Genomic DNA, 25,083 nt, shown 5'->3' on the forward strand with positions numbered 1-25,083 from the left:
TGTGCCATAATTGGCAATTTCGCCGTAATTTAGCGACTGGTTAGCGATATCCCGATATCCGGTATTTATAATATGAACGGAATTTACCGTATTTTTCTCGAGAAAATATGATCAGCCTGAAGATGATGGTGATGATATTCCTTCACTTCTGTGACTACTCTATCACGGTCATTAGACCAAGACCTGCAGTTTAAAGCCGTTTCCAAACGGATAAAAAAAGAAACAACCATGCCTCAGTTTGAATTTGAATCCAAATCCGTACGTTTAAAGATCGGTGTGCTAACCAGTCAACTGCCAGGTGGCGATCACATGATTTTAACAACATATTTTGTTTCATTTTCAAATAATCAGGGTAGAAAGCTTCCAATCGTCAAAGGCCTGGAAAAATGACGTTGCAAGTTACAAGGGAGCTAAACATAAACACTCGATGGTGGATGGGCTTCAGTTGCTATAGGCGTATAAGTTGCCCTGTGTCTTTAAACTTATGCTATTTGGTATTTGGCACTTGAACTTTATGTTTTTCTTTTTCACTGAGGATGATGAGCGAGGCTGCAGTATCTACAAATGAGACGGTTGAGGTGCCTCTCACTACATTGTGGACTTTCTGGATTGACAAGTATGAATTAATCATGTTTTACATTTCTGTGTTAGGAAACAAATCTGCTTTTACAGTTCAAAAAGTGAGAGGAGTAAAGAAATAACACTACTTATATATATATATATATCATGTATGTATATATATATATATATATATATATATATATATATATATATATATATATATATATATATATATATATATATATATATATATATATATATATATATATATATATATATATATATATATATATATATATATATATATATATATATATATATATATATATATATATATATATATATATATATATATATATATATATATATATATATATATATATATCATGTATGTGTGTATATATATATATATATATATATATCTCTCATTATGCTTTTTTTTATATGAAAAGTTACTCTTTAATTTGGCAAACTTATTGTGAATTTTCTTAAGGAAAATATTATTCAATGGTTGTAAGGTGCATAAAGTTTTGAGTCTGGCTGCTGTTCTATCCACCTCACTTTTTATTTTCTTTTTCACTTTAACAACTTTTGTTGAAAGGCTCCATTTTAAATTACATTTTGTAAAGCAAAACTATGCACGAAAGGGAAGTTGTGTCACAATCACTCAAAAGGAACATTGTGAACAAATAAAAAAAAAATACATGTATGTATCATACATATTATAAATACATATTCATAATATATATAATTAAACATATACATAATACAAGGCTTGACAAATCGAAAAATATTTAGGCTCTTGTCCAATTTCTTAGGAACCAATCATGGTTTTTTGCGCAACAAAAAATGTCTTAAATAATGTTTCTTTTACTTTCCCTACATTAAAAGACATAGACTAATGAAATCATAAATTTTTGTGTCTCCCTTAGACTGCAATTTAGCAAGCTCATTTAGAAAATTTTAGGCACTGATACTGATTTTTTTGTTGCCATGGTGACCTGGCGCCTGGGCTTTGTCTAGCCCTGACATGTAATTAAACTTTCTATTCTTGAACTTGTTATATACAGGGTGGGCAAAAAGCCAGTAGAAACTTTAAAAATTCATAAAAACCAGAAAAATAAGTGAAATAAAAAACAGTTTGCAGGGTTAGCATCGCTAGGTCACAGGAATTTTTTTAAGATGGGAAAAAATAACAAAATATATAGCCGATAGGTGGTGTTGACGTACACAAGTCAAGGAAAAGATACGCAAATAGCAAACAGAATGCCTCCAAATTGTTCATTACAGCAGTACGTGTTCCACATGACCACCACCACAGGGGATAGCACATTGCAGGCGAGTCACAAATCCAGCAACGACAGAGTGCAGCAGGTCCACATACACGGTTTGCAACGATAAAGTGGTTGTGGATTAGGAGTGCAAGTTCTTATAACCGTCTCATTTGCATATTTCCACTGAAGTCGCTCGTACCAGTGCCACGTATCGGTTGTTTTTTGAGTTATTTTTTTTTTTTGCTGTCTTAAAAAAATTTCCATGACCTAATGATGCTAACTCTGCGAACGGTTTTTTATTTTCGTTATTTTTCAGGTTTTTATTTATTTTTAAAGTTTCTACAGACTTTTTGCCCACCTTGTACCCGAATTTTAACCGCTTCACTCACAAGCGATTGGCGAGAAATTTAGATGATCTCTGCTTGACGAATCGGAGATAAATACGATACAAGTTTTGATAACCTTGTTCTAACATAATGGCATGTTAGAAAAAGGAAGAGGAAAAAAAAAGTAAAACAGATAAAAGAAAAACAGTTACTATACTCTCTGTTATCTGATAGATGGTATGAAGTATATTTCTCTTTTCACCCTCACCTACCTTTTTTCTTTCCCCTCTTATGGACATGCATATAGTACAACTTATTTCACCTTAGAATAGAAGTTTTTCCTCCTTATCACAGAGATGAAAAGAACTATTTTTTTTTTATAGAGTTGCAACAGTTTTGTGGTGATGGGAAGAAAGAAAACAGATAGATATGTTTGAATTTATTCCATTGGTGTTTGGCTGCAATATTACGTCCTTGACCGTACAGTGGTTAAATACTTCCTACACAGAAACAATATGAAACAAATGAAAAATTATTTTATGGTAGATGGTAGCATAATGTTTCATTTTATCTATGAGAACTGCAGTCGAATATGTATAAATTTACCAGTTCATTTACACAACAAAGCATCTTGATGATGATCTTTTTTTCGATAGAAAACCACAACAAAAGCTGTAGTAAGAGAGTGTTGCCAACAAACAGCTATTCTCAAGTATGTGGGAAATCCTTCTTTCAGGACTAACAATATTTAAAAAGGGTATTGGACTATAAAAGTGTATTTTCTTTATTCTTCAAGTAGAAAGGGATTTTACCATAGTATTACGAGGATCTATTTCGAAGAAAAACAGAATTTGTTACAGGGTATATCCAGATAAATCTCAGAGTATGTTATGTTTTAACACTAAGTTTACTGGCCGGGCCATGTTGACCCATTTCAAACTTCATGAGTGAAATTATAGAAGCTGTTTAGATTTTTTTTTTCCCACTTGTATTCACTTTTGTTCATTCAACGAGATGAGTACATATTGAAATTTGTCTTCTTTGAAAGCTTTCTAAGTTTGAAGTTCTCTATGTGGTATACCTGTCTCTACCAATACGGGGTCAATTTGGCGCATTAGTAAAATAAGCATTAACACCAGAAAATTGTCTTGGTTTATGCACAATATATTTGTGTTGGAAGACCCTGATGCAGAAAAGAGATAAGGATTGGAAAAACAAGGAAGAAAGGCTTGCCAAATATCGGATATTAAAACAGAAACAAAACCAACAACACCTGTACAGAATGTAAAAAAACTGTTTACGGAAAATGTGTAAGCGAAATTAAGTACATCTGTAAAATATGCGTGGAATAAATGTAATGTAATATAATATTAAATAATATAAATTTTATGTACATATACATATATCTCAGTTTCATTTATAATAGTACGTTTATATCAGGGGCGGCTTTAGCTTACCTGCCGCTCGGGTGCAAAGCCTCATATGGCAACCCTGGCAGGAGGCTGACAGGGCTTCAGTGAAGGAGACTTCAAGATAAACCTGATTTTTTTTTTCAGAAGAAAGCTGCATACCATTGTTTTCCATGAAAAATTTGCATGACCATACATCCCGCTTTTGAAATAGATTTTTTCAGTTTTCTTTTTTGTTCCAGAAGTATTCTACCATTTTTACGGCTGTATTCACCAACACAGTTTCAACTACAATCGCAGGTTAGAGGATTAGTGATCGACACGGATTGGTTAAAATCCTCAATTTAACCAATCCGTGTCGATTGCTAATTATTTAACCTGCGATTGTAGTTTAAACTATGCCAGTTGTAGTTTAATACCGCCATTAATAGTGTCCAATAACTTAAGCTTTGAAACAGCACTTATTTTTGTGAGCCATCATCACTTATCCTGTAAATATGATATATAAAGAGGTTATTTTTATTAAGAAATTTTTTTCAAAGGTGTTTCTGGTACTCCAGGGACCAGACAAGTGAGAAGCCGAATTTTTCCTTTGCTTTCATTTGACTATCCTGGAACAAATTCTGAGTGAGGGAACCAAAATGCACACTTGCCTCATGTCATAGAGTACAGGGGTGGCTCTTGTCCATGTGACCCATTGCGGCCACACAGGGCGCTGCTCAAGAGGGGTGCTGAATGGGTAAAAATAAAAGTTCCATTGGCCGAAAAAAATCAAAGAATGTGTTTTTTGCTCTGGAGGGATGAAAGGGCAATTTTTTTTTTTGTTAAGAATTGTTTCAATAAGTTGTGAGGGTGGGGCATGACCCCCAAGGATAGGGCTGACAGGGCTCCAGCTTGGGTCCTGGGACTAAATCCTTATAATTTTTCTTTTTTTTTCACACTATAAATTAACTGTAGAAGAGACCCCGTGGAAAATCTGGCTTGAGTCCTGCGAAAGATTCCAGCCTAGGGGGCCCTGGAGCCGGATGTATGGGGGATTGGGAATAGGCAGGGGACACAAAAAATAAGTCCCGCATGGGTACAGATTTCGTCTCGAGCCGACCCGATAGCTTACATTCTTATTTCTGGTATTAAGGTCAAAGGCCCACCCTGTCTATTTTCTCAATGTTTCCATTGTTGAAGTATGACTCAAAAGCGTGATGTCATATGAATTTTTACTGTGTTAAATTTTGGGGGTCTTGATTAAAGTCTATGCTGTCGCCCCTTAAAACTTGCTGCCTGGGTACGCCACACCCCTTGCACCTTCGCTTAAGCCGCCCTTGGTTTATATAGTACATTTTTGTTCACATGGTTCAAACTGACCCGTGTCGGTAGAGATAGGTACATAAGAAATGTCAGTAAACTTAGTGTTAATGGACTCCATATGCACAATTTTCATTAAATTTACTAAATAACCTGATGCCAAAACTGATATTTTTCTTTTTGTTTTAATTTAAAGGACAGAGAGAGGTGCCAGTGCTGCTCAGTTTGAAGCTAGTCTCCAAAAGGTTTATAGTGTTTCTTCAGTGCAGGTTTGTTGCAAAAACCAGCCAATTAGTAAACTAATACTTGTACACTAATTTATAGTTCTCATGCATGTTAATTGCCTATCTTTTTCAGAGATTCTAATTTTATGAAGATATTTTATTGCAATTAATATTTTTTCTTGAGCTGAAGCTTTAATATTTTGTTACATAAAAACTTCTGTGTACAACAATGGCTATCTATTGAATAGTGATTGACAGAATATTAAAATTAATTTCTAAGAAACAAAATTAAAAATTCTTTACTTCAGTAAAAGAGTTTCATTAGTAAAATCTTGCTCTGACAAAATCAACAGATTTCACTTTAAAATTAGTTCTACACATGGCTAAAAATTTACAGAACTGTTCTCACAGAAGTAAGGGACCAAAGCAGTTGATATAGGGCACAGCATTGACAAAACTTCACCTATTATGATCTTATGAATCATGTGGTTAAATTTTATGAAGATCTGTTGAAATACAAATTGACAAAAACTGGTTAATCTAAAGAAAGTAGAAATAAATTGGGGGAAAAAATAATGTAAATTCCGCATTGTGAAAACTCAGGTAAAAATTATACTACTGGTATTATCTTACGAGATTGTTTTTATTCATTATCAATGGGAAATAGAAATTTTTCTCATTTTTCAAGCGCTGAAGCCTGTAAATGCAGTTAGGGCTTGGTTTATCCCATGCTATAACCTAACTTCAAACAGAGGTCTGTCCTTATACAGACACTGGGCTTGTTGTGAAAATAATCATGGGTAACTCTTTATGGTATGAATCCCTTATGAACTCTTATGGTATGTAATTCCTTATCTAATGGACTTCCTCATTAGTAGACACTTCTGTTTACACACTTTTTTGAATTTTGTGGACAATAGCCAGCAAATCTCCACCTTGGGTCTCACAGATGCAAGAGATTCTCTATGTAATGGGAAAGGCAGTATAAATTTCCTTTAATATTCATTGTAGGACCCTTGTAAATCCAGGATCTGCTGCAGTCTGTAGCTCTTTAATAGCTCTTAAAGCTCTTTAATATATAGTATTTTATTTTCTATTTGTGGACAGTGAAATTCATGAACAAAATTTTTAATCACATGGGCAAGACCTTACTGTGTGCATAGACCTTTATTATTAAAAAAATATATATATGATCCTCACGTATTCCCTAGAGATCCGCATGATCTGTCCAGAAAATTTCTTAGTGTTGGTAGACATCCCCCTACCCGAACCGATATTCAAGCCAAGCACAGCCAGAAGCTAGCATGCTAACCACTCGACTGCCAGGTGGTAAAGTTGTTTCCTTATCATTGTTATACTTGAGCAGCCACCTTGTCTTGAACATTACAAAAAAAAATATATTTTTTGCTATTTCTATTCCTAGAGTGCAGGGCTCAGTGAAGTTGCACTTGTCAGACATCCCTAAGGGCAGCTCTAAAAAATTTTCAATAAAATAACTAAGTGATCATCAACATGATGGTGGTATATAAATTCAAGGTTTTACCAATTCATATACCCCCGAAGCAGAATATGCCGAAATCTGCAACATACGTTGCAGAACAATTGGTGCTACAACAGAAAAATCTGGTAGAATTTTAAGTGTAGAAGATGCTATTATGAGAATTTTTACTGCAGAACATTTCCAGTCAGCCAGGGGCTCATTGCAGAATGCAAAACATTCTGCTTTAGGGCATATACCAAAGATTTGTAAAAACTGATGATTGGTTCATTTTGCAACATACTATCAAAAATGTAAAGATTATTAAATCATGTAAGCAAAGTGGTACTGATAACATCAATTTAATAACTGAATAATCTCGTATAACTGTGTACTGACTCGGAACATCCAAATGTGATTTCTGATTATTAATTATTTTTAGGGCTTTTGGAGCGTGTTTCACAATATACCTGATGTTAAAGAACTGAAAAACAGATACAGCTATCATTTGATGAGAGGGGATAGGAAGCCATTATGGGAAGATGAATTGAATAGAAAAGGTGGTTCTTGGCGCTTCAAAATTGCAAAGAGAGATTCAGTATGGCAATTTTTTTTACTTAACTGAGCAATTTTGAGACAAATTTTGATTTTACATTTCATATATCATAAGAATAATATTTTTGATTTTTTTAGCTTTCAAGTTTAAATTTAAAATTATAGCTACAATAATGCTAAATTTGCATCAGGTAGCTTGAGGTATAATATGTAGCCCATAGAGCCTACTTCTTTTTTTGAAAGATGAGTTAGGGTACTAGGAATGTTTTGAACTCAAAGATAGTTTGATCGTTTTGTGTATAATTAAATACAATATGTATGCATTATTCACTTTTAAAAGATTTTATTTTCATTTCATCCCAAGGCCACAGTGAAATCATGTTACTGTACGTATGTATTAAGAGATTTCTGTTATCCGTCTATTCGGTTATCCGTCACAGCCCTGGTCCGAACAGTTAAAGGTCTATTCACACACATCCGTCATGGCTCGTTGCAGCCATGAGATTCCTGCCTCATCTCAGTTAAAAAAAATATTCTTCTCTCCTCTACTAGCCTTTCCATTCACACTCATGAGGTGCAGTGCAGAATCTGACCCGTCAGTCTGATTGTCGTCATATTTCAGTTCATTTGCGAGGAAATGTTTAAAATCTAAGACGGCTGCCTGTGGGTAATATTCGCGAATTTTCCAAGATTTTTAAGTAAAATGTGACATTTTGATTTCGCATAACTTCGTTTTGTTATAAATTTCATAAAATAATGAATGTAGCTTAACCAAGGTATGAGGGACACTGAATAAAATGATAAATTGCAATCAAATAAATTTAAAAAAATTATTTTTTTTCGGCAGATAAGCCACAATTTTAGGCACTTGCTATAATCCTCTTTTCTTGCACTAGCAAACTGACAGCCAATAGGGGCAAAGAGTCAAATGATAAATGGTGATGAAATAAATTTTTGAAAATTTTTTTCACAGCATATAAGCCTCAAATTCAGGCTCTTGCCGAAATCCTGTTTTTTCGTACTAGCAAACCAATGGTGGATGGGGACGAAGAGTGAAATGATGAATTGCCATCAAATAATTTTTTTTTTCCTGCAGTTAACCGTAATTTTAGGTTTGAGAGGCATGGTGTCATTTGTCATTAGGCAATGGCATAGGTGGTCCGGAGGCAGAATTGATAAAATTATTTATCCTATTGATCGTTATTCTTCCTATTGATAATATGAAAAAAAATTTTGTTACAGAGGAAGAGAAATAATAGAAATATAGGACGGTTGTTTTTTTTTAGAACATGGGCTTCTGAATTTCACTTCTCTTGGTGAGTGTGGATGGATAAGCTAGTAGAGGGAGAATTTTTTCTTTTTTGAGACCAGGTGGGTCCCTCAAAGATGCACCGTAACTGCTGTATGTAAATAGTTTATAAGAGTAAGTATGACTTATCCATTCACAAATACATCTGTAAAATGTATTTGATCACCATTTATTATTTGACCCTTCACCCCCATCGGCTGTCGGTTTGCTAGTGCGAGAAAACAGGATTTCGATAAGAGCCTTAAATTGCGGCTTATATGCTGAAAAAAAAAATTCAAAAATTAATTTCATCACAATTTCTTATTTCACGCTTCACCCCCACCAGCATATGGTTTGCTAGGACAAGGTCAGTTGTGTTTTTGGAGGTGCCTGAAATTGTGGCTTATCTCTTGAAAATAAAATTTGTAATTTATAAAAATTTATTTAAGTGTAATTTTACTTTCATTCTATGCCGCCACATTGTGTTCATAAATGTTCGAAGTCTATTAATCAATCTAACTATTAGTACAAAATTTATATTTAAATGTAGAGATTAAAACGCGAACTATTTCCCCTGTAATTCCTTTTTGATTAGCTTGAAACCTGACTGGAACTGAACCAATATGCGTGAATAGTTCTGACTGTAACGGGGCGGATGCACCAGCGTCTGACCAAAGACAGTACATCTACTGCACTGATGTGTGTGAATAGACCTAAACCAATGTTTTAGTGTATTTGTTTTGGTAAAAACCTAAGCTTTGTTTGTTGCAAACACCAGGTGGTTTGTAGCTATGAGGAGCCAGTCTTTGTCAGTTAAATTCAAAGGAAAATAGTTGAGGTGGACAAAAGTGAATATTGTGTAATTTTAAGCTGTAACTTTTTACGTGGCTTGAGCACAGGTGATTTTTTGGCAGAAATTTCTATTATAATAAATTTTCATCTACATCAAGCACATTTTTTTCAGGTATTTTTAGAAATGCAGAGAGTTTTTATCTGTCCGTACATAAAATTCCTGTCGCACATTAGCATATTCCAAACAGTGACAGTGTGAAAATTTACCCAGGTGTAAATTCTTATTTAAAAATTTTACTTTCTGAAATTACTTGTACCATCTAAAATGATGACCTAATGTGGATAATCATTTTATAGGACAGGAGACGCTATTGCCAAATAATTATCTTGCACTCTATGTGCAGGAAATATACAGTACTGTGCGATGCTCCAGAGCTTGACAAAAAAAAAAAAAAAAATTAGGCACCAGCCAAATTCTGTGGTTTCAAACTTCAATGTGCAAATGGGAGCTGATCCTCCCATTAAAAAGTCTTGTCACAGAGAGAAACAGGCCTACAACGATACAATTTTCAGTCATTACACTTATACAAATACAACGCCACAACAGGTAAAATGCCCAATGAGGTGGCTGAGAAAAAGATGCCCATAACAAATATGGATGTCATATATTTCAAAAATACAGCAACCCAATTAAAAACACACAATCACAAAAATTATAAACAATATATACACATGATACAATGCCCATAAAGAATATTATGGTTGTCTTATTCTAAGTATGGATAGCTTCTCGATTTACCCCAACATGTTTATCGTATTTCTTTTTAAACGTGTCAATTGTCTTATAATTAACTACCTCCAGGGGTAAACTATTCCATTTATTAACAACCCTGTTAGAGAAAAATTCCCTGTGACACCATAACCTTGTATTGTCCCTTACCAATCGATACTGGTGTCCCCTTGTAAAAGCAGTCGATTGGCAGTGTACTAAAAGTTCATGGTGCATCCTATCCATCCCGTTGAAAATTTTGAACACATCGATCATATCTCCCTGACACCTGCACTCATCCAATGTAAACATATTTAAAAAATCTCTCTTCATAACTCGAACCCTGTGTGCCTGTGGACACACGTAGCTCTTCTCTGCACCCCTTCAATCAAGTCTATGTCCCTCTGTAAGTATGGTCTCCAAAACCTTACAGCATACTCCAGTCCAGGACGAACTAAGCCTCAAAAAAGCGGAAGAATGACTTCAGGAGAATGTGAAGAGACCTTTTTGAAAATGAAAACAAGCATTTGTAACATTACCATTAGGTTCCCGCAGAAATCATCCTAATTCTAGTCATTTTAATATATTTTAGTTTGTTTTACCTTTTGCCTACGGGATCAATTGGCAGGATCGTGTCCGCCGATCGGCTGCTGTTATGTTCGGTTGCCAGATTCAGTATTACAATATTTCCTTTTCTCTCATAAAATTATGTAAATTAGATGCAAGCTCAATACCGCACCTTTGATCTTGTGATTGGTTCTATCGTAAAGCATTATGGGAATGCTCCCATATAAAAACCAGATAAAGATGTGCTTCACTACGACTTACTCTCCGATTCTACTACCTCCAACTAACGTCTTGTCTTAATCACTAAGACGTCATGCCCTGTTGAGGTGTGAGCTAGATCGTCTCTCTAAAACAATGACTTGAAATTGTAGAGGTGTGCCCTTGGCACCTCACCCGTCTCATCGCTGGACTTCATGCAAAAACCCAATGTCATCGTGATCCCGTCACCTGTGGATTGGTTAGTGGCCAAACCGGCTACCCATGGACGTTCGCCTCCAGTTCCCTACGCAGTGTTTGGAGTTACTAAACCCGCCTGAAGCTGGTGTCGGGAAGTCTTCTGCTGTGAGATAGACACCTAGAAGTGTCTATCGGATGATGTGAACTAATACGTGAAAACCTGGACATGATGGTGCGACCGTTTAGTTTTATTGTTCTGTTATAATATTGAGAGAAAGGTTTAATTGTGATAATTGTTGTTAACATGTTATATTAATAGTTAATATATAATTGAATAAATGCTTATAGTTTAATCAAAATCTTGTTTCTTGCATTGTTGTCATCCATTCAATGGTTACTGGGGGAAAAATGCTAAAGAACCGGGAAATGCAAGGTAAACTTTTTGCACATTCTATTCACTTTTTTGACCACCGCTGAACAATGTCCAGAAAACCTAAGCCGCTCGTCAATGAGAATTCCCAAATCGGTGACCCTAGTTGTATCTGGGATAGTGACACCATTCAACTCGTAAGAGAACGGTGGGTTGTTCAAACCAAAATGAGCGACCATGCACTTGTCAATGCTAAACGTCATGCTCCATTCATTTGCCCATGCTGCAATCCTGTTTAAGTTGGTCTGCATCAACTCCCTATCGCTCTAATTCCCGATTACCCCCATTAGCTTCACGTCATCTGCAAATTTGCTAACAATCCCATCGATACGCTGATCGAGTTTATTGACAAAAAGTGAAAAAAGTATGGCGCCAAGGACACTTCCTTGAGGAACTCCACTTGTGACGTCTGTCCAACCAGAGAATTCCCCGTTCACCATAACTCATTGCGACCTATCTCTTAAACCATGATACTATCCAATTCAGCAAGTTGCCCTCTATCCCAATCTCATGTAAACGTTTCAAGAGTTTACCACGTTGGACCCAATCGAATGCCTTCTGGAAATCAAGGTAAACAACATCTACATTTTCGCTCTTAGCCAAAGCCTTAGTCATGTGATCATAGAAGCAAAGGAGGTTAGTTACACATGACTTCCTCTTCCTGAACCCATGCTGATTATCCGCCAATATATTATTCTCGTCTATCCACTTCACAAACTGCCTTTTGATGATAATTTCCAAAATTTTCAAGAGGGAGCTCGTCAAACTCACTGGACGGTAATTGGACACAGCTTCTCTACTACCCTTCTTAAATATCGGAACAACATTAGCAAGTTTCCAATCCCTTGGGATTGGAAACCCTCAGCAGCACTGCTCCTATATATCTGTGCGACTGGCCCCAACAATTCATTAGCGCATTCCCTGAGGACCCTAGGATAGATATCATCTGGTCCTGGTGCCTTGCTTGCACATAAATTTTTTATAAGATTCAGGACCTTCACGTCTTCCACTTGAATATCGTTGAGGATTTTATTACCCCATGCAACACGCGTATATTGAATATCATTATCTCCATTAACCCTCTGGCTGCTCATCCCGTGATTTCCACGGGCAACTCAAATGTAGCAAAATCTGCTCATCCCGCAGTTTCCGCGGGCATGTGTTTTTCTTCCTTTATTGAGGAGCACATCCCGTTTTTTCCCTGTTTAACCACTGAAATAAATTATAATACAGTATTAGACATTTCATTTATGTTTTGGCCAACAGATGTCGTTAGTTGTCCACTAAATTGCTGCATTTGAAGGCACGTGGTATTACCAATCAAACTTCACTTTTTGAGTGAAAAAAAATTGGACAATTTTTGAAGCAATTTTGGTCCACAAATTGAGCAGTCAGAGGGTTAAAAACCGACACGAAAAAGTCATTGAAAGCACTACACATGTCTACATTGCTCTCTAACATAGACCCTCCTATCGAGAGGGGACCAACTATACCCTTACATCTATTATTGATGTATCGAAAAGATTTTGGTTCAGAGCCAATGTTATCTGCCAACTTAGATTCAACTTCTTTTTTTACTATCCCTTATCGTTTTCTTCAACACTCTTCTTTTATCAGTAAACAATGATAGGTCACCTCGTCCACTTTTATACTCTCTGAATGCTCTTATGGCTGAGAACTCAACATGAAGTTATTAGATAGTAACGCATGAGAGTTCAAGTTAGAGCAGAATTGAAACTCACCATGTATTCACAGGTGTTTAGTATGTAATTGAGAAAATAAATTTACCAGGTTGTAAATGCTAGGAGCATTTATGATCACCGAAGTAGTTCCTTCTCGGGATAGAGAAGGCGGGACATCATCCCACATGGTGGAGTGGAGTTTCGTCTTCTTCTCCACACGCAGGACAAATAAGTGAATCTGCATAGCCACAGTTGTGTAGGTGTTTCGCTAGGTTAGCATGATCAGTGATGATCTGTACAACCTGTCGAATTTGTTTCCTGTTCAATGAGATAAGTTTTTTAGCAATATTCGGATGGGTTCCCAAGGCCAGCTTGGCCTGTCTGCAGTCCTGCCTTGAGTTCCATTGCCTTAAATGTTTGTCTTCTATCCATTGTTTCACATCTCCTTTGATGGTTGACATCGAAACAGGATAGAAAGGTTCAGGTCCAGATAGCTTCAGGTTCGCTGCCTCTTTGGCTATCTGGTCTGCGAGTTCATTTCCCTGGAAATTTGCATGACCAGGAACCCAGTAAAGGTTGATGGTGTTGCCCAATGCTGCCAAGTTATTCAGCATGTCAGTGCAGTATTTTACACACAGTTGAAACTTGAAGTTGTGAAGAGCCAATAGTGCTGCTTGGCTGTCAGAGAAGATAACAATTTTTTTGCCATGATACCCTTTAGAAATCAGACTTTCAGCTAGTACGGCTATTGCTAATACTTCAGCTTGAAAGACTGTGGTCGTTTTGCCTAGATACAAATGTATCTTATGGTAGTCGTGATCCACTCCAAAGATGCGGAAAATTGCTCCAGCCCTAGTATCAGTAATCCTAGAGCCATCGATGTAACACTCAATAATTCCTGTTGAGATGTTATCAATTATGTGAGCAACTTCATTTCTCCTGGGTATGTGGATAGTGAAGCATTTAGTGAAATTTTTTGTTTTGGAACAGAAGTCTTTTGGCATTAGTAGAGTGGGGATCTCCACTTTTCCCAGTAGACATCTGTCAAGATGCTTCTTGAAAGGAGGTTTGTATCCCATATAAGGTTGATTGCACCATGTACCATTTCTTTCCATCCTATACATGGTTTTAAAAGCTTCTCCTTGTAGGTACCATCTCAGAGATGGTAACTTAAGAGTATTTTCAAGGGCGATGGAGGGAGAGCTTGGTAAGGCTCCCGTAATAAGAATGCAAGCTAGTCTTTGCATTTTTTGTAGGACAGTTTCATAAGAGGTCTTTGATAACGCCTGATGCCATACCACACAACCATAGCTCAGCACTGGGCGTGCAATAGCAGTATAAATCCACTGAGTGGTTTTAGGGTTTAAACCCCAGGTTTCACCAATAATTATTTTGCATAGCATAAGTATATTAGTGGCCCGTTTAGCTCATTCTTGAATATGGGATTTCCAGGAGAGCTTAGAATCGGAATGACATCAAAGGTATTTCACTCTGTCACATATGATTAATTCTTGTCCCTTGAAAGGGTTAAGTTTCCAATTTCCCATTTTCTGTTCCATGTGAAAATCACAATTCTGGTTTTTTCCATGGAAAGTGTTAGTTGGTGGTTGTCACCTCACCTGCTGACAGAGTTTAAAATTTGTTGAGCAAGAATCCTCATTGTGGATAAATCATGCCCTTGAATGAGCACGACTAGATCGTCTGCATGGGCCTGTGTATATCCTGGTCCTTTTATTAGATCAGAGATCAGGGAGCTGAAGTCAATGTTCCATAAAAAAGGAGAAAGGATTCCTCCTTGCGGAAATTCTCTTCTGATAGCTCTTTCACGTTGGGCATCAAGAACACGAGCAGTGATTGTTCAGTTCCTGCATGTATGTGATCGATCCATCTAATTAACATAGGTGGAATGTTATAATCTATTAGTGCCTTACATACAGAGTCAAAAGTAACGTTGTCAAAGGCCCCAACAATATCCAGAAAAATACCAATAGCAAATTTTCCATTGATAATTGTGTTTTCAATTCTCCAAATCAGTTGATGAAGAGCAGAGTCAGTGGCAACCCGGTATTAAAACCATGCTGGTTCACATTAATCTTACCCATTAAGAGAGGAATATCTTGAAGATGCCAGAGTATCAGTTTTTCCAGTAACTTTAACTGGAAAGAAGATAAGGTAATAATTCTGAAGGATGATTATTTATAATAGGTGTCTTTTCCTGGTTTTGGTAGGAAGACACCTCTGGAGCTCTTCCATACTTTGCGTATATATCCCAAAGCTAGGCTGGCTTTGAAGAGGCGAATCAGCTCAATGTAAAAAGATAGGATATATTCTATCTGTGACTGGTGACTTGAATGGAGAAAATCCCCTCAAGGCTTCGGTACATTTGTTATATTCAACTATTATGTTGGCTATTGAGGTGTCTACTGGTTCCAGGATGGGCCTAGTCTGTACACCAGTCTGGTTCTGTTGGTCCGCCTAGGTGATAGTCCAGAAGACACTCCAGTGTCTCCACTGGACTGTCGGTATAATTACCATCTGGTCGTTCTATAACATTTATTTTATCATAGGAATTGTTTTCCATCAATTTGATAACCTTGGCAGTTTCTGACAGTGAATTCATCTCTGTTCAAAAGAACTATTTTTCACTTTTCTGATTTCTTTCTTTGAACTTCCTTATAGTAAGTCCAATTTGATTCAAGTTTAGTCCTAACAGCCTTCCCGTGTGCCTTCCTTATTTCTTTATGGAGGAGTTCAAGATCTTTAGTCCATCAATTTTTTGAGTAGACTTTAGATTTGTCTGGCTTGAGTGGACATGCCTGATTTGCAGAGTTCCTGATCACCTCTGGCGGAGTGGCAGCATGGTGGTCCAAGTCATGTGCTGTTAAGATCTCGTCACCAGGGTTGACGAGTGTGTTGAGCTGGCTTTCCAGGTTTCTTTTAAAAAGATCCCAGTTTGTGTTCTTAAAATTCTGAAAAAAGTGGGAATAAATGTTGCTTCGTAGTAGAAGTTTATGAACCTGTGATCAGATAAGGAAGGTTCATCGCTGACCCTCCATCTCTTGATCGTGTTTGCAATATCTATTGAGACCAGGGTCAGATCAATAACTTCTTCCAGTTTACATGTACAGAAGGTTGGTGTGTGCCCTTGGTTAGCCCAAACCAGATTTGTTTTCATGAGGAGCTCTAGTAATGTTTCTCCTCTCTGGTTTATGTCTGAGCTGCCCCACACTGTGTGGTGAGCATTGGCATCACATCCAAATATCATGCTTATTTTGTGATGTTCGCAGTATTCCACCAGTTCACAGAACATTTGCGGAATTTTGAGATCATAGGCCATATAGACTGAGCAGATCGTGATAGGGCGATTCTTGTTTAGTCAGGGAGATGGCTCCCTAAATGTGACAACACTCAAGCCACAATGCACAGTAAAAGATCTGGTGGCAAGCCACTCCACCATCGCTTGCTCTACCCCGATCACCAGGGTATTACCCCCATTTCCCGGGATGACAGCTCGCAGGTGAAGTTGGCCAGCTACCAGATCTTCATTGTATTTACTGAGCAGTTTTAGAGATTTGTTAGGATCCCTGTCTCCAGGAATCCAGACGAAGAATTTTTTCATTGGTGGTCTATCACCAGGTCCTAGGGCAAGGTACCCGGTGTGACCATCAACGTTTGGTGGAGGTGGTAAACCATTGATCACAGTTTTCAACCACACCAGGGTTGTCTGGTCTCTGCATATAATGCGAAGACCTTCCTCCCCAAAGATGGTTCTGTCAACGTGAGGGTAAATACCCCCAGTGTCCTCCAGCATCTGGTCCTCCACTGAGTTGGTAATGTGAGACACATCAGCTGGAGTCAGTTTCCTTTCTGGATCCTTAGCCTGGACCCTGAGGGTGATGCCTTTCTTGGTAGCCTTGCTGTAGGAAGAGTCCTTGCAAGGCTTCTTGAAATTTGATTCTGGCGTGTCGCCAGGGACTCTTCCACACTTGCGAGGAATGCCTCACACTTGTGAGGCTTCGACAGTGCCTGATGCAATTCCTGAGAGTGGGCGTGGCGGACTTCTCATTCCTTGCATCATCCTCTGCTAAGGTCACATTTGCCAGAGCTTTCTCCAGGTTACACCTTTGTCTTTGGCGTTTCTTTTTGATTTTCTTCTCGCTAGTTGATTTCCCTCTACCGCAGGGTTCCTGGCTTCGGCTTGTGCTTCCACGGGTGTTTCCACTCTTGCTTCCACTTCTCCTGGTGCAGGGGTTAGATGCATTGGGGATTGACATCCTGCGTTTTTTCTCTTTTCTCTTTGATGTCCAAATTCATGGTCTGTTTGTAGAAAGAATGTGCGACCAGTGTCCCTGCGTTTCCTCCGAGGGAGATTTCCTAGAGCCAACCCCAGATTCTTTCGTGCAGCAGTGGCCTCGGGAGAGCCCCTACATCGTCGAGCCTTACCCTACCCAGGTGCCACCTGGAAATACAGGACGAGCGGGATTATACACCAGTTGATACGGCAGCCTCCCTGTTGGCTAGACAGGGTTCTGGCTTAACCAGGAACCGTTTTCTAGGAAACGCTAAACACAGTTTTTCACCTGTACTCTCTACTGCAGACATCCGCTGAGACCCCATTCCATCCCCCACAGAGTTCCTCCAGTTCTTCTGATCGCACAAGAAAAGAAGCTACACTTTCTTTGTTCGAGTCTCGCTGCCTTAGCATACAAGATCCCAGGGGGCCCCAGACATGGAGGTGAAGATAAGTGACTTTGACTGAGTAGGGCCCACCAGAATTTGTCGAAATTGCCCACACCAGTCACGGACTGGGTTTGGGTCCAATATCAACTCTATCAGGGTTTTTGACTCAACATTGTCGAGAAATCCCTGCTAGCCTTTTGCCCCCCCCCTCCCAATATATACCTGGGTAATTGAAATCCCCTAGTATGATAACCCTCTTACGCTTACACATGCAGGAAATTTTATCCTGAAATTTGGCGATGTAGTTTGGATCCCTTTGGATGTAGTTGAATCCCAACAATAAGTTTATGATGTCTTGTTTTCAAGCTCAACCGATATAGTTTCAATTACACTTCTCTTCACGTTACACTCTTTAGCCTTCAAACATGATTTCACCTATATCAACACTCCACCCCCTTTCCTATCAGATCTATTTGTCAAAAAAGCATTGTATCCTGAGGTGTGTAAGAAAGATTCATCTCCCCATTGTTTGCCCAAGATTCTGTAACGGCTATAAGTTCCAAAAGGCCCTCCACAACCATTATAGTTTCTAAAAAATCTTTCTTATTACCCAAGCTCCTGGCATTAACACACATTTTAATTTTCCCAGTGATTTAGTGTCAATCGAGAAGCCATCCAAGTCAGGTGGGTAATTCCTCGTCAGTACTGTTGTGATTATCATTAACTAATCCGCATTTTAGACTACGACGTCTGGGAGTAAAAAACCTGACCTAAGACTATCGTAAACCTCCCAGACCCCCCCTCCTATTTAGATGGATCCCATCCGAATGAAGCCACCTATTGGTAAATGCGGGAAGCGCCAAGAATGTGACCCAAAGTGAGGAGCAAATGTCTTTCAGGCCTATATTGAATTGGTGGATTCTACTCCTATACCCCCTACTACCCCTTGGCAGCACTGGAATCACTGCCACATCTGAACCCCCCTCCCTAGAAGATAAAAGTAAATCCCAATACTCTCTCTGACAGAGACTCACTAATATTCACTCCTATTTGATTCGTTCCCACCCACAGAATCATCCGCAAGGGCAACTTTCAGTGATGAAAAACATCTCAAACGTTGCCAATCTCCCCCCCAGGAAGACAGCAGTGCTCGAAACCCAGAAAATCCCTACACACTCTGTTCCCAAGTTCCCTAACCATAGAGTTGCCAATGATTAAACCCCTATCACTATCCCCTTCTACCTCATCCACGACCACCCATTCGCCTTCTAAACTGTCGTTGTTCATGGAGATTGCTTCTTCATCAACAGGTGGCTCGATGACAAGTGGCTCCGTTATAACTGGGCCCTCTAGAACCCTAACTTTTCCCCGTAACGTTTCGACCTCGAGTTCCAACCTTGCCCTATCCACGCATCCTTTACAATTGAAACTATCAGCTACTATACCCCTAGATCACGGAAACCTCTCCTGTCGCAAGCTCTACACAACACTATCGAGGTCAAGGCATACTAACACTATTGCTAAAACTAGATAATAATTAAAAAATGAAAAAGGGGAACGAGGCTGGAAGAGATGGGGCTTTCTGATGATAATTAGTACCGAGAGAGTTGGAAAATTTTAAAAAGAGCAATTCTTTTTTGTTCTCAATGCTCGAAATATTCAAGTTTTATAGATCATGGCCTCTGAAATTCACTAATAAGCTTAAAAATATGTTAAAATAGGCATTTGTAGCAGGAAAACTTTGAAGAAGGCAGAACTTGACTTCTAATGGGATTGAATATTTCAGTTAATTTTCAAGAAGTGACAACTTGCTGCTGGCGGAGAAATGTACTTTTGTTCAGAGTTAGGCGCATAACTGACCATTAGAAAAATGGTGCGTCACAAATTTCAAAACCTTATCCAAAACGGAAAACATTTTTCTATATTAGTTTTTCACAAGGAATCATGTGTAATTATTGGGCGGTCAATAGTTACCACCCTGTATAGGATGTATGAGTAAAACATTGTGAAATTAATAAGCTAAGGCATATTTATCTCTTTCGTTTTGAAATTTTCTTTTATTATTAATGGGATCTAACTTATAATGAATGTGACTCTTATTTTCACTTATTCAGCCAACAGCTTGGAAAGAGTTACTTCTTGCTGCCATTGGAGAACAATTTTCAAGCTGTATTAAAGTAGGTATGTACTTGAAGAATGCAGTGTGTTGTAGGTGCATATCATTGCTTGTGTCATTTGAGTAATAGGCATTGATGTTTTGAAACATTAATTTTTATTATTCGAATTTTTTGCTCTTAATTAACATAACCTCTTTTGAAAAAGCTCTATTGTTATTTTCTTCATATTTATTATTGGTATTTTTTCAATGCTATTTCTCTACATATACATGTATTGATATTTTTTTATCTTGTCTTTTCAATTGTTTTTCACCCACCTTGTTGGGCAATTTGCCAGTTGTGACTTTAGATTTTGTATTGGTATAAAAGGTTTGTAGGGGTAATGTACTCGTATAACTACAATTCGACACATACATTAGGCATAACAATAACAGCAAAAAAGCTATGTTTTGTATTTCTTCTTTACAATTTCCAATGTAATAATCAGTCAAAAATGTTTCAGAGTTGCCAATCTGCTCCAATTTACCTGGGTCCTTTTTGAGCAAAAGTGGTCCCCCTAGCAAATGATTCTGATATGAAGGGTGCATAGCAAACAGAGGGTATGGCATTTTGCTGGCGAACCATTGATCCTGGAGGTATACTTCTAATTAGAAAAGTTTCCAATTAATGTATACTACTCAGATTTGTCATTCATGTTTCAAGGTTTCGCATAGTTGTTAAAATAAAAAAAATAATTTTTTATACAGCCCTTGTGTGCCCCAAAACCCAGTTGGAAAGTTGTTGCTATGCCTCTCCTGGTTTTGCACTTAGAAATATGAAATTTTTTGTTGGCATCAGGAGAGACAGGGCAACAACTTTCTAATTGGGTTTTGGGGCGCACGGGGACTTGTACAAAGTTATTTTTTTTATTTCAATAACTATACAACCCCTTGAAACCTGAATGACATATCTGAGTACTACACGTTATTTGGAAACTTTTTCTGATTGGAGGTATACCTCTAGAATCAACAGTTCGCTAGTAAAATGCCATGCCCGTGTTTGCTATGTACCCAGTATTTATATATATAGATAATTTATCTTCCAATTTATATAATTTCTTTGTGGATTGATTTCCAGCTGAGATGATTTCATTTTTTTCCCTGATGGTCCACAACTCTGGTCTACCACCTTTTAACTGCTAAATATTTCCCACAACTGATAAGTTAGATACCATTGTACTTTGTGCTACCTGTACATCACATTGTTTTTACTTGAATACTTGTTAAGAAATATGCAATAATTTGTAATACTTTTGTAGTTTTTAATAATTTTCTTTATCTGAAACTTAAGTATCATATTAAAAATGCGATTACTGAGTGAAAAAGATTAAATAATAGTCAGAATTACTTTATCAGGTGATGATGTATGTGGGGTGAGTGTCACAGTGAGGGAAAATGATGATATTTTACAGATCTGGACTGAAAATGCTTCTCTTGTTCAAGATAATCTACTGCATAAAGTTCATCAGTTATTGCCAAACACCATGTTTATAGCCGAATTTTATAGAGGTAAAAACATATTATTCTTTATAGGACAATTTGTTTGAATTTAAAAAGTATTTTTTCCATGTTTATTTTTGTAATCGGGTATTTTTTAACATAAAAGCATAATTAACATACAAGGTTAATGTGCAGTGCTACTATCATTTGTCATTTTGCTTTGGCTTGAGTCAATCTTACAGGATACTGAAATAGAATTAAAAAAAATATTCTTAAAAATTAAAAAAAAAAAATTTCTAGGGAATTTTTAATTATGCCATGATTATATGTTGTCTGGGGGGGGGGGGGGAGTACCCTCCCCATCCTACTTTTTCTAATTTTTAGAGTGGGAGCCCTGCAAATGAGAAAAGGTCACAGAAAAGTCACAAAATTTTGCTTTTGGTAGACACCCTGATGAACTGACAACACCCAGTAAAAGAGTGTTCGATCACAGTGTTTCAAAAAAAAAAAAAATATTGGCTCAAGTTACATAAATAAAATAATGTTTCTGTAGGCACAGTGTAACCAATGTATAAAAAATGAATGAAACAGGGTTTTTATCATAACTGTTTCTGAAGCTCAGAGATGACTTCTCCGAAAAGATACATTCTGATGATCTCAAAAGCTGATAATTTCCATGTTAAAAGACACCAAGTGAGAGGAAAGTTTCTCAAAGACGAGGTGTAGGATAGTTTACCTTTGCTCTAGATACCGTGAGCTATCCTTGGAAAAAAAATATCAGAGCCAACAAATTTTTTAAGTGATAGAGAACACTTATTTCCCATGAAAGTGCTGATCAACACTTTTTTCCCATGTGTTGCCAGTTCATAAACTGATTTTCAAGGTCCCAGTGAAATATATTTGATTTTTTTTTCATTTATTCCTTATTTAAAATGATTGTTTTCACCAAAAATTTTTACTCAGAAAAAAGAATGACTTTTTTATGGTTTTCTGTGTTTTTTTTAAACTTACCATTGCTGCCGTTTTTATGGATGATCACTCTCTGCTAGGGGTGGTAATTTTTTTTCTTTCACCCTATTGAAGTCGGTACCAAATTAAAATATATACATGTATATTTGCTGTAACCTTTAACACATCCACATTGAATGAACTGAGCCTTATATAAACTATAATTGAGTAAAAATATTCCTTTTAGGCAGATAAGCTAATACTAGAGCATTATATAATGTAACATCATGCATGATTATAATGATGTTTTTAAAAAATTTACGAAGTGTTACATGAATGCATAATATTTCCCTTATAGTATTTCTATACTTCTGTTACTTGAGCATGAAGCAGTATGGCTAGGAATTCTAGTTGTCAATTCTCTGTGTATGCTTTCTATTCTGAGATTTAAACTACTAAATTTATTTTTGTATTAATATTTTAATGAACTCAGTCATACCATTCAAGTGATGAATAAACATCTAAATTCTATGCATGTTTGTGAGTAACATAGTGTTTATATAATTTGAAATACTGACTTTATAAATGAATTACTATTTATTGATGTAATAAAAGTCAAAAAGTGTATGTGAAATTAATTTTTCTTTTTTTTTCTAGCTCATTTTGAAAATCGTTCATTTGAAGGAGAAAAATGGCATTAATAAAAACTTTTTTGCGTTGACATTTGACCACATATCACAGGACTTAATTAAAAAAGTGCATTATTTAGAATTATCACAAGATCACCAAGATATTTTACTGAAATATTTTTATATATTTGCGCTTTTATGAAATTGGCGTTACTAGTGTATGGCCAGATGCTGAATTCACTCAATTTTGTAAATGATCTATTTGTGAAACTGAAGGCCAGTTAGATTGTATATTTTTGTGTAATTCTTAAAATGTTGATATTCAAATGAAATATAAGCTCCTGTTTTTTTTTTTTGGAATTTTCCTAGAAGTCAACTTATAGTGTTTTATATATTTGAAATTATAATATTCATCCAAAGATTTGTGGAAATAAAAAAGTAACCAAAATTTTTCATTTATTCCAGATGATTTATTTTACTGTGACAAACTTTGTAACAAGTTGTTATTATTGAAGAGTAAATAATCCTTTGTCTTATGTAATCACAGAAGAAATCCAATGAGAAAGGTAAAAAAAAAAAATCACAATTCCTATAATGCATTTCACCACAAAAAATTGGTGCCATCTTCAGAGTATAAATACATTTTGACTTGAACAGATATATTTTCCTGCTAAGTAACCGGGAGTGAAGATTTGGCAACAAACCAAAGTCTGGAACCCCCAGTCAGCATGAGATAGTGGTTATATCATCGAGCTTATATTACTGGAGGGAGCATGTGACGTCAAAGGCCTCCGCCTTGGCAGTGCTGAGAACGGTGTCCCCCAACATCTTTCTCAGAAGACCATGTGACTCGGTGAAAACAAACACGATCCCCCCCCATAGAGATCAATGTTAAAATTGTCGATTTTAACATAGAAATGCGGAAATTTAGTAAGGTTTTCCGCCGCATCAATAATTTTAAAAGTTGTATTGAATTCTCGATTTTTGAAATATTGAGTTCGCTTAGAGATACGAAGCCCAGAAAATTAAATATAAAATAATGAGCCAGACCCACTTTTGAGGTGGATATCCATGCAATAACATTCATTTCAGCTTTTTATTTATATGTTCTCAAGCACAAATGAAAATTAATGTCTCCATATTGTCTTGTATCATCCAATTGCATCAATCCATATGGTTTAGGATGTTTTGGAATTAATTATGCCCATATAAACTACATTGAAGAAATTCCGCAGCTTTAATCAAGCATTTTTTGAAGGAAAAACAGGCAGATCGATTCATTTCTGTGTTTGTTTTTAATTTAGATTTGTTCCTTTCATGAGTCGCATGTGGCATTCCTTTCATGAGAGGAGTAATTAAAGATAATTCCAAAATTAATGAAAGATATTTTCAGCATTGACGAAATTGATAATTTCAAAATTAATGGAAGTGATAATTCCAGAATTAATGAAAGATAATTCAAAAATTATTAAGTGATAATTCTCCAGAATTAATGAAAGAAAAATTCAGTTCCAAAATAAATGAAAGCGATAATTTCAGCATTAATAATGAAAGAAATAATTCCAGAATTAAGAAAAAGGGATAATTCCAAAATTAATGAAAGAAAAATTATAGAATTAATGGAAGAGATAATTCCAAAATTAATGAAAGAGATAATTCCAAAATTAATGAAAGAAAAATTATAGAATTAATGGAAGAGATAATTCCAAAATCGATGAAAGAAATAATTTCAGCATTAATGAAAGAAACAAATCAAGAATTGATTAGAGCAATTACTCCAGAAGTAATGAAAGAAATAACAGTTAAAAAAGAAATAATTCCATAATTAATTTCAAAACATCCTAAACTATATGGATTGAGATGCAATTGGATAATATAATACAATACGGAGACATTAATTTTCATTTTCGTGCTTGAGAACATATAAATAAAAAGCTGAAATGAATGTTATTGCATGGATATCCACCTCAAAAGTGGGTCTGGCTCATTATTTTATATTTAATTTTCTGGGCTTCGTATCTCTAAGTGAACTCAATATTTCGAAAATCAAAAATTCAATTCAATTTTTTAAATTATTTATGCGGCGGAAAACCTTACTAAATTTCCGCATTTCTATGCTAAAATCGGCAATTTTAACATTGATCTCTATAAGGGGATTGTGTTTGTTTTCACCAAGACC

General features: G+C 36.4%; 2 protein-coding genes across 3 annotated transcripts; one reads left to right on the plus strand and one right to left on the minus strand.

Annotated features, from left to right (window-relative positions):
- Positions 1 to 401: 401 nt before the first annotated feature.
- Positions 402 to 23,363, plus strand: LOC149085525 (eukaryotic translation initiation factor 4E type 3-like). 2 transcript variants are annotated; one of them, XR_016192859.1, is made up of 6 exons: positions 402 to 616; positions 5,069 to 5,141; positions 7,016 to 7,171; positions 19,847 to 19,913; positions 21,300 to 21,396; positions 22,933 to 23,363. XR_016192859.1 is itself a non-coding variant. In XM_089233587.1 (6 exons), exons 1-6 carry the CDS (start codon positions 537 to 539, stop codon positions 22,974 to 22,976), a joined length of 573 nt encoding a protein of 190 aa, XP_089089713.1. In that variant the 5' UTR covers positions 402 to 536; the 3' UTR covers positions 22,977 to 23,363. The 2 variants fall into 2 exon arrangements, 1 of the variants encoding a protein (XP_089089713.1); XM_089233587.1 differs by having other exon boundaries at positions 21,244 to 21,396.
- On the minus strand, positions 13,163 to 14,542 carry LOC149085526 (uncharacterized). Its single transcript, XM_089233586.1, has one exon. The coding sequence runs from the start codon at positions 14,453 to 14,455 to the stop codon at positions 13,229 to 13,231; it is 1,227 nt and encodes a 408-aa protein (XP_089089712.1). The 5' UTR covers positions 14,456 to 14,542; the 3' UTR covers positions 13,163 to 13,228.
- Positions 23,364 to 25,083: the final 1,720 nt, after the last annotated feature.

This window comes from Pholcus phalangioides, unplaced genomic scaffold (assembly GCF_987345545.1).
Source record: "Pholcus phalangioides strain wild (caught in Gottingen) unplaced genomic scaffold, Ppha-v1.0 ptg000007l_1, whole genome shotgun sequence".
Lineage (NCBI taxonomy): Eukaryota > Metazoa > Arthropoda > Arachnida > Araneae > Pholcidae > Pholcus > Pholcus phalangioides.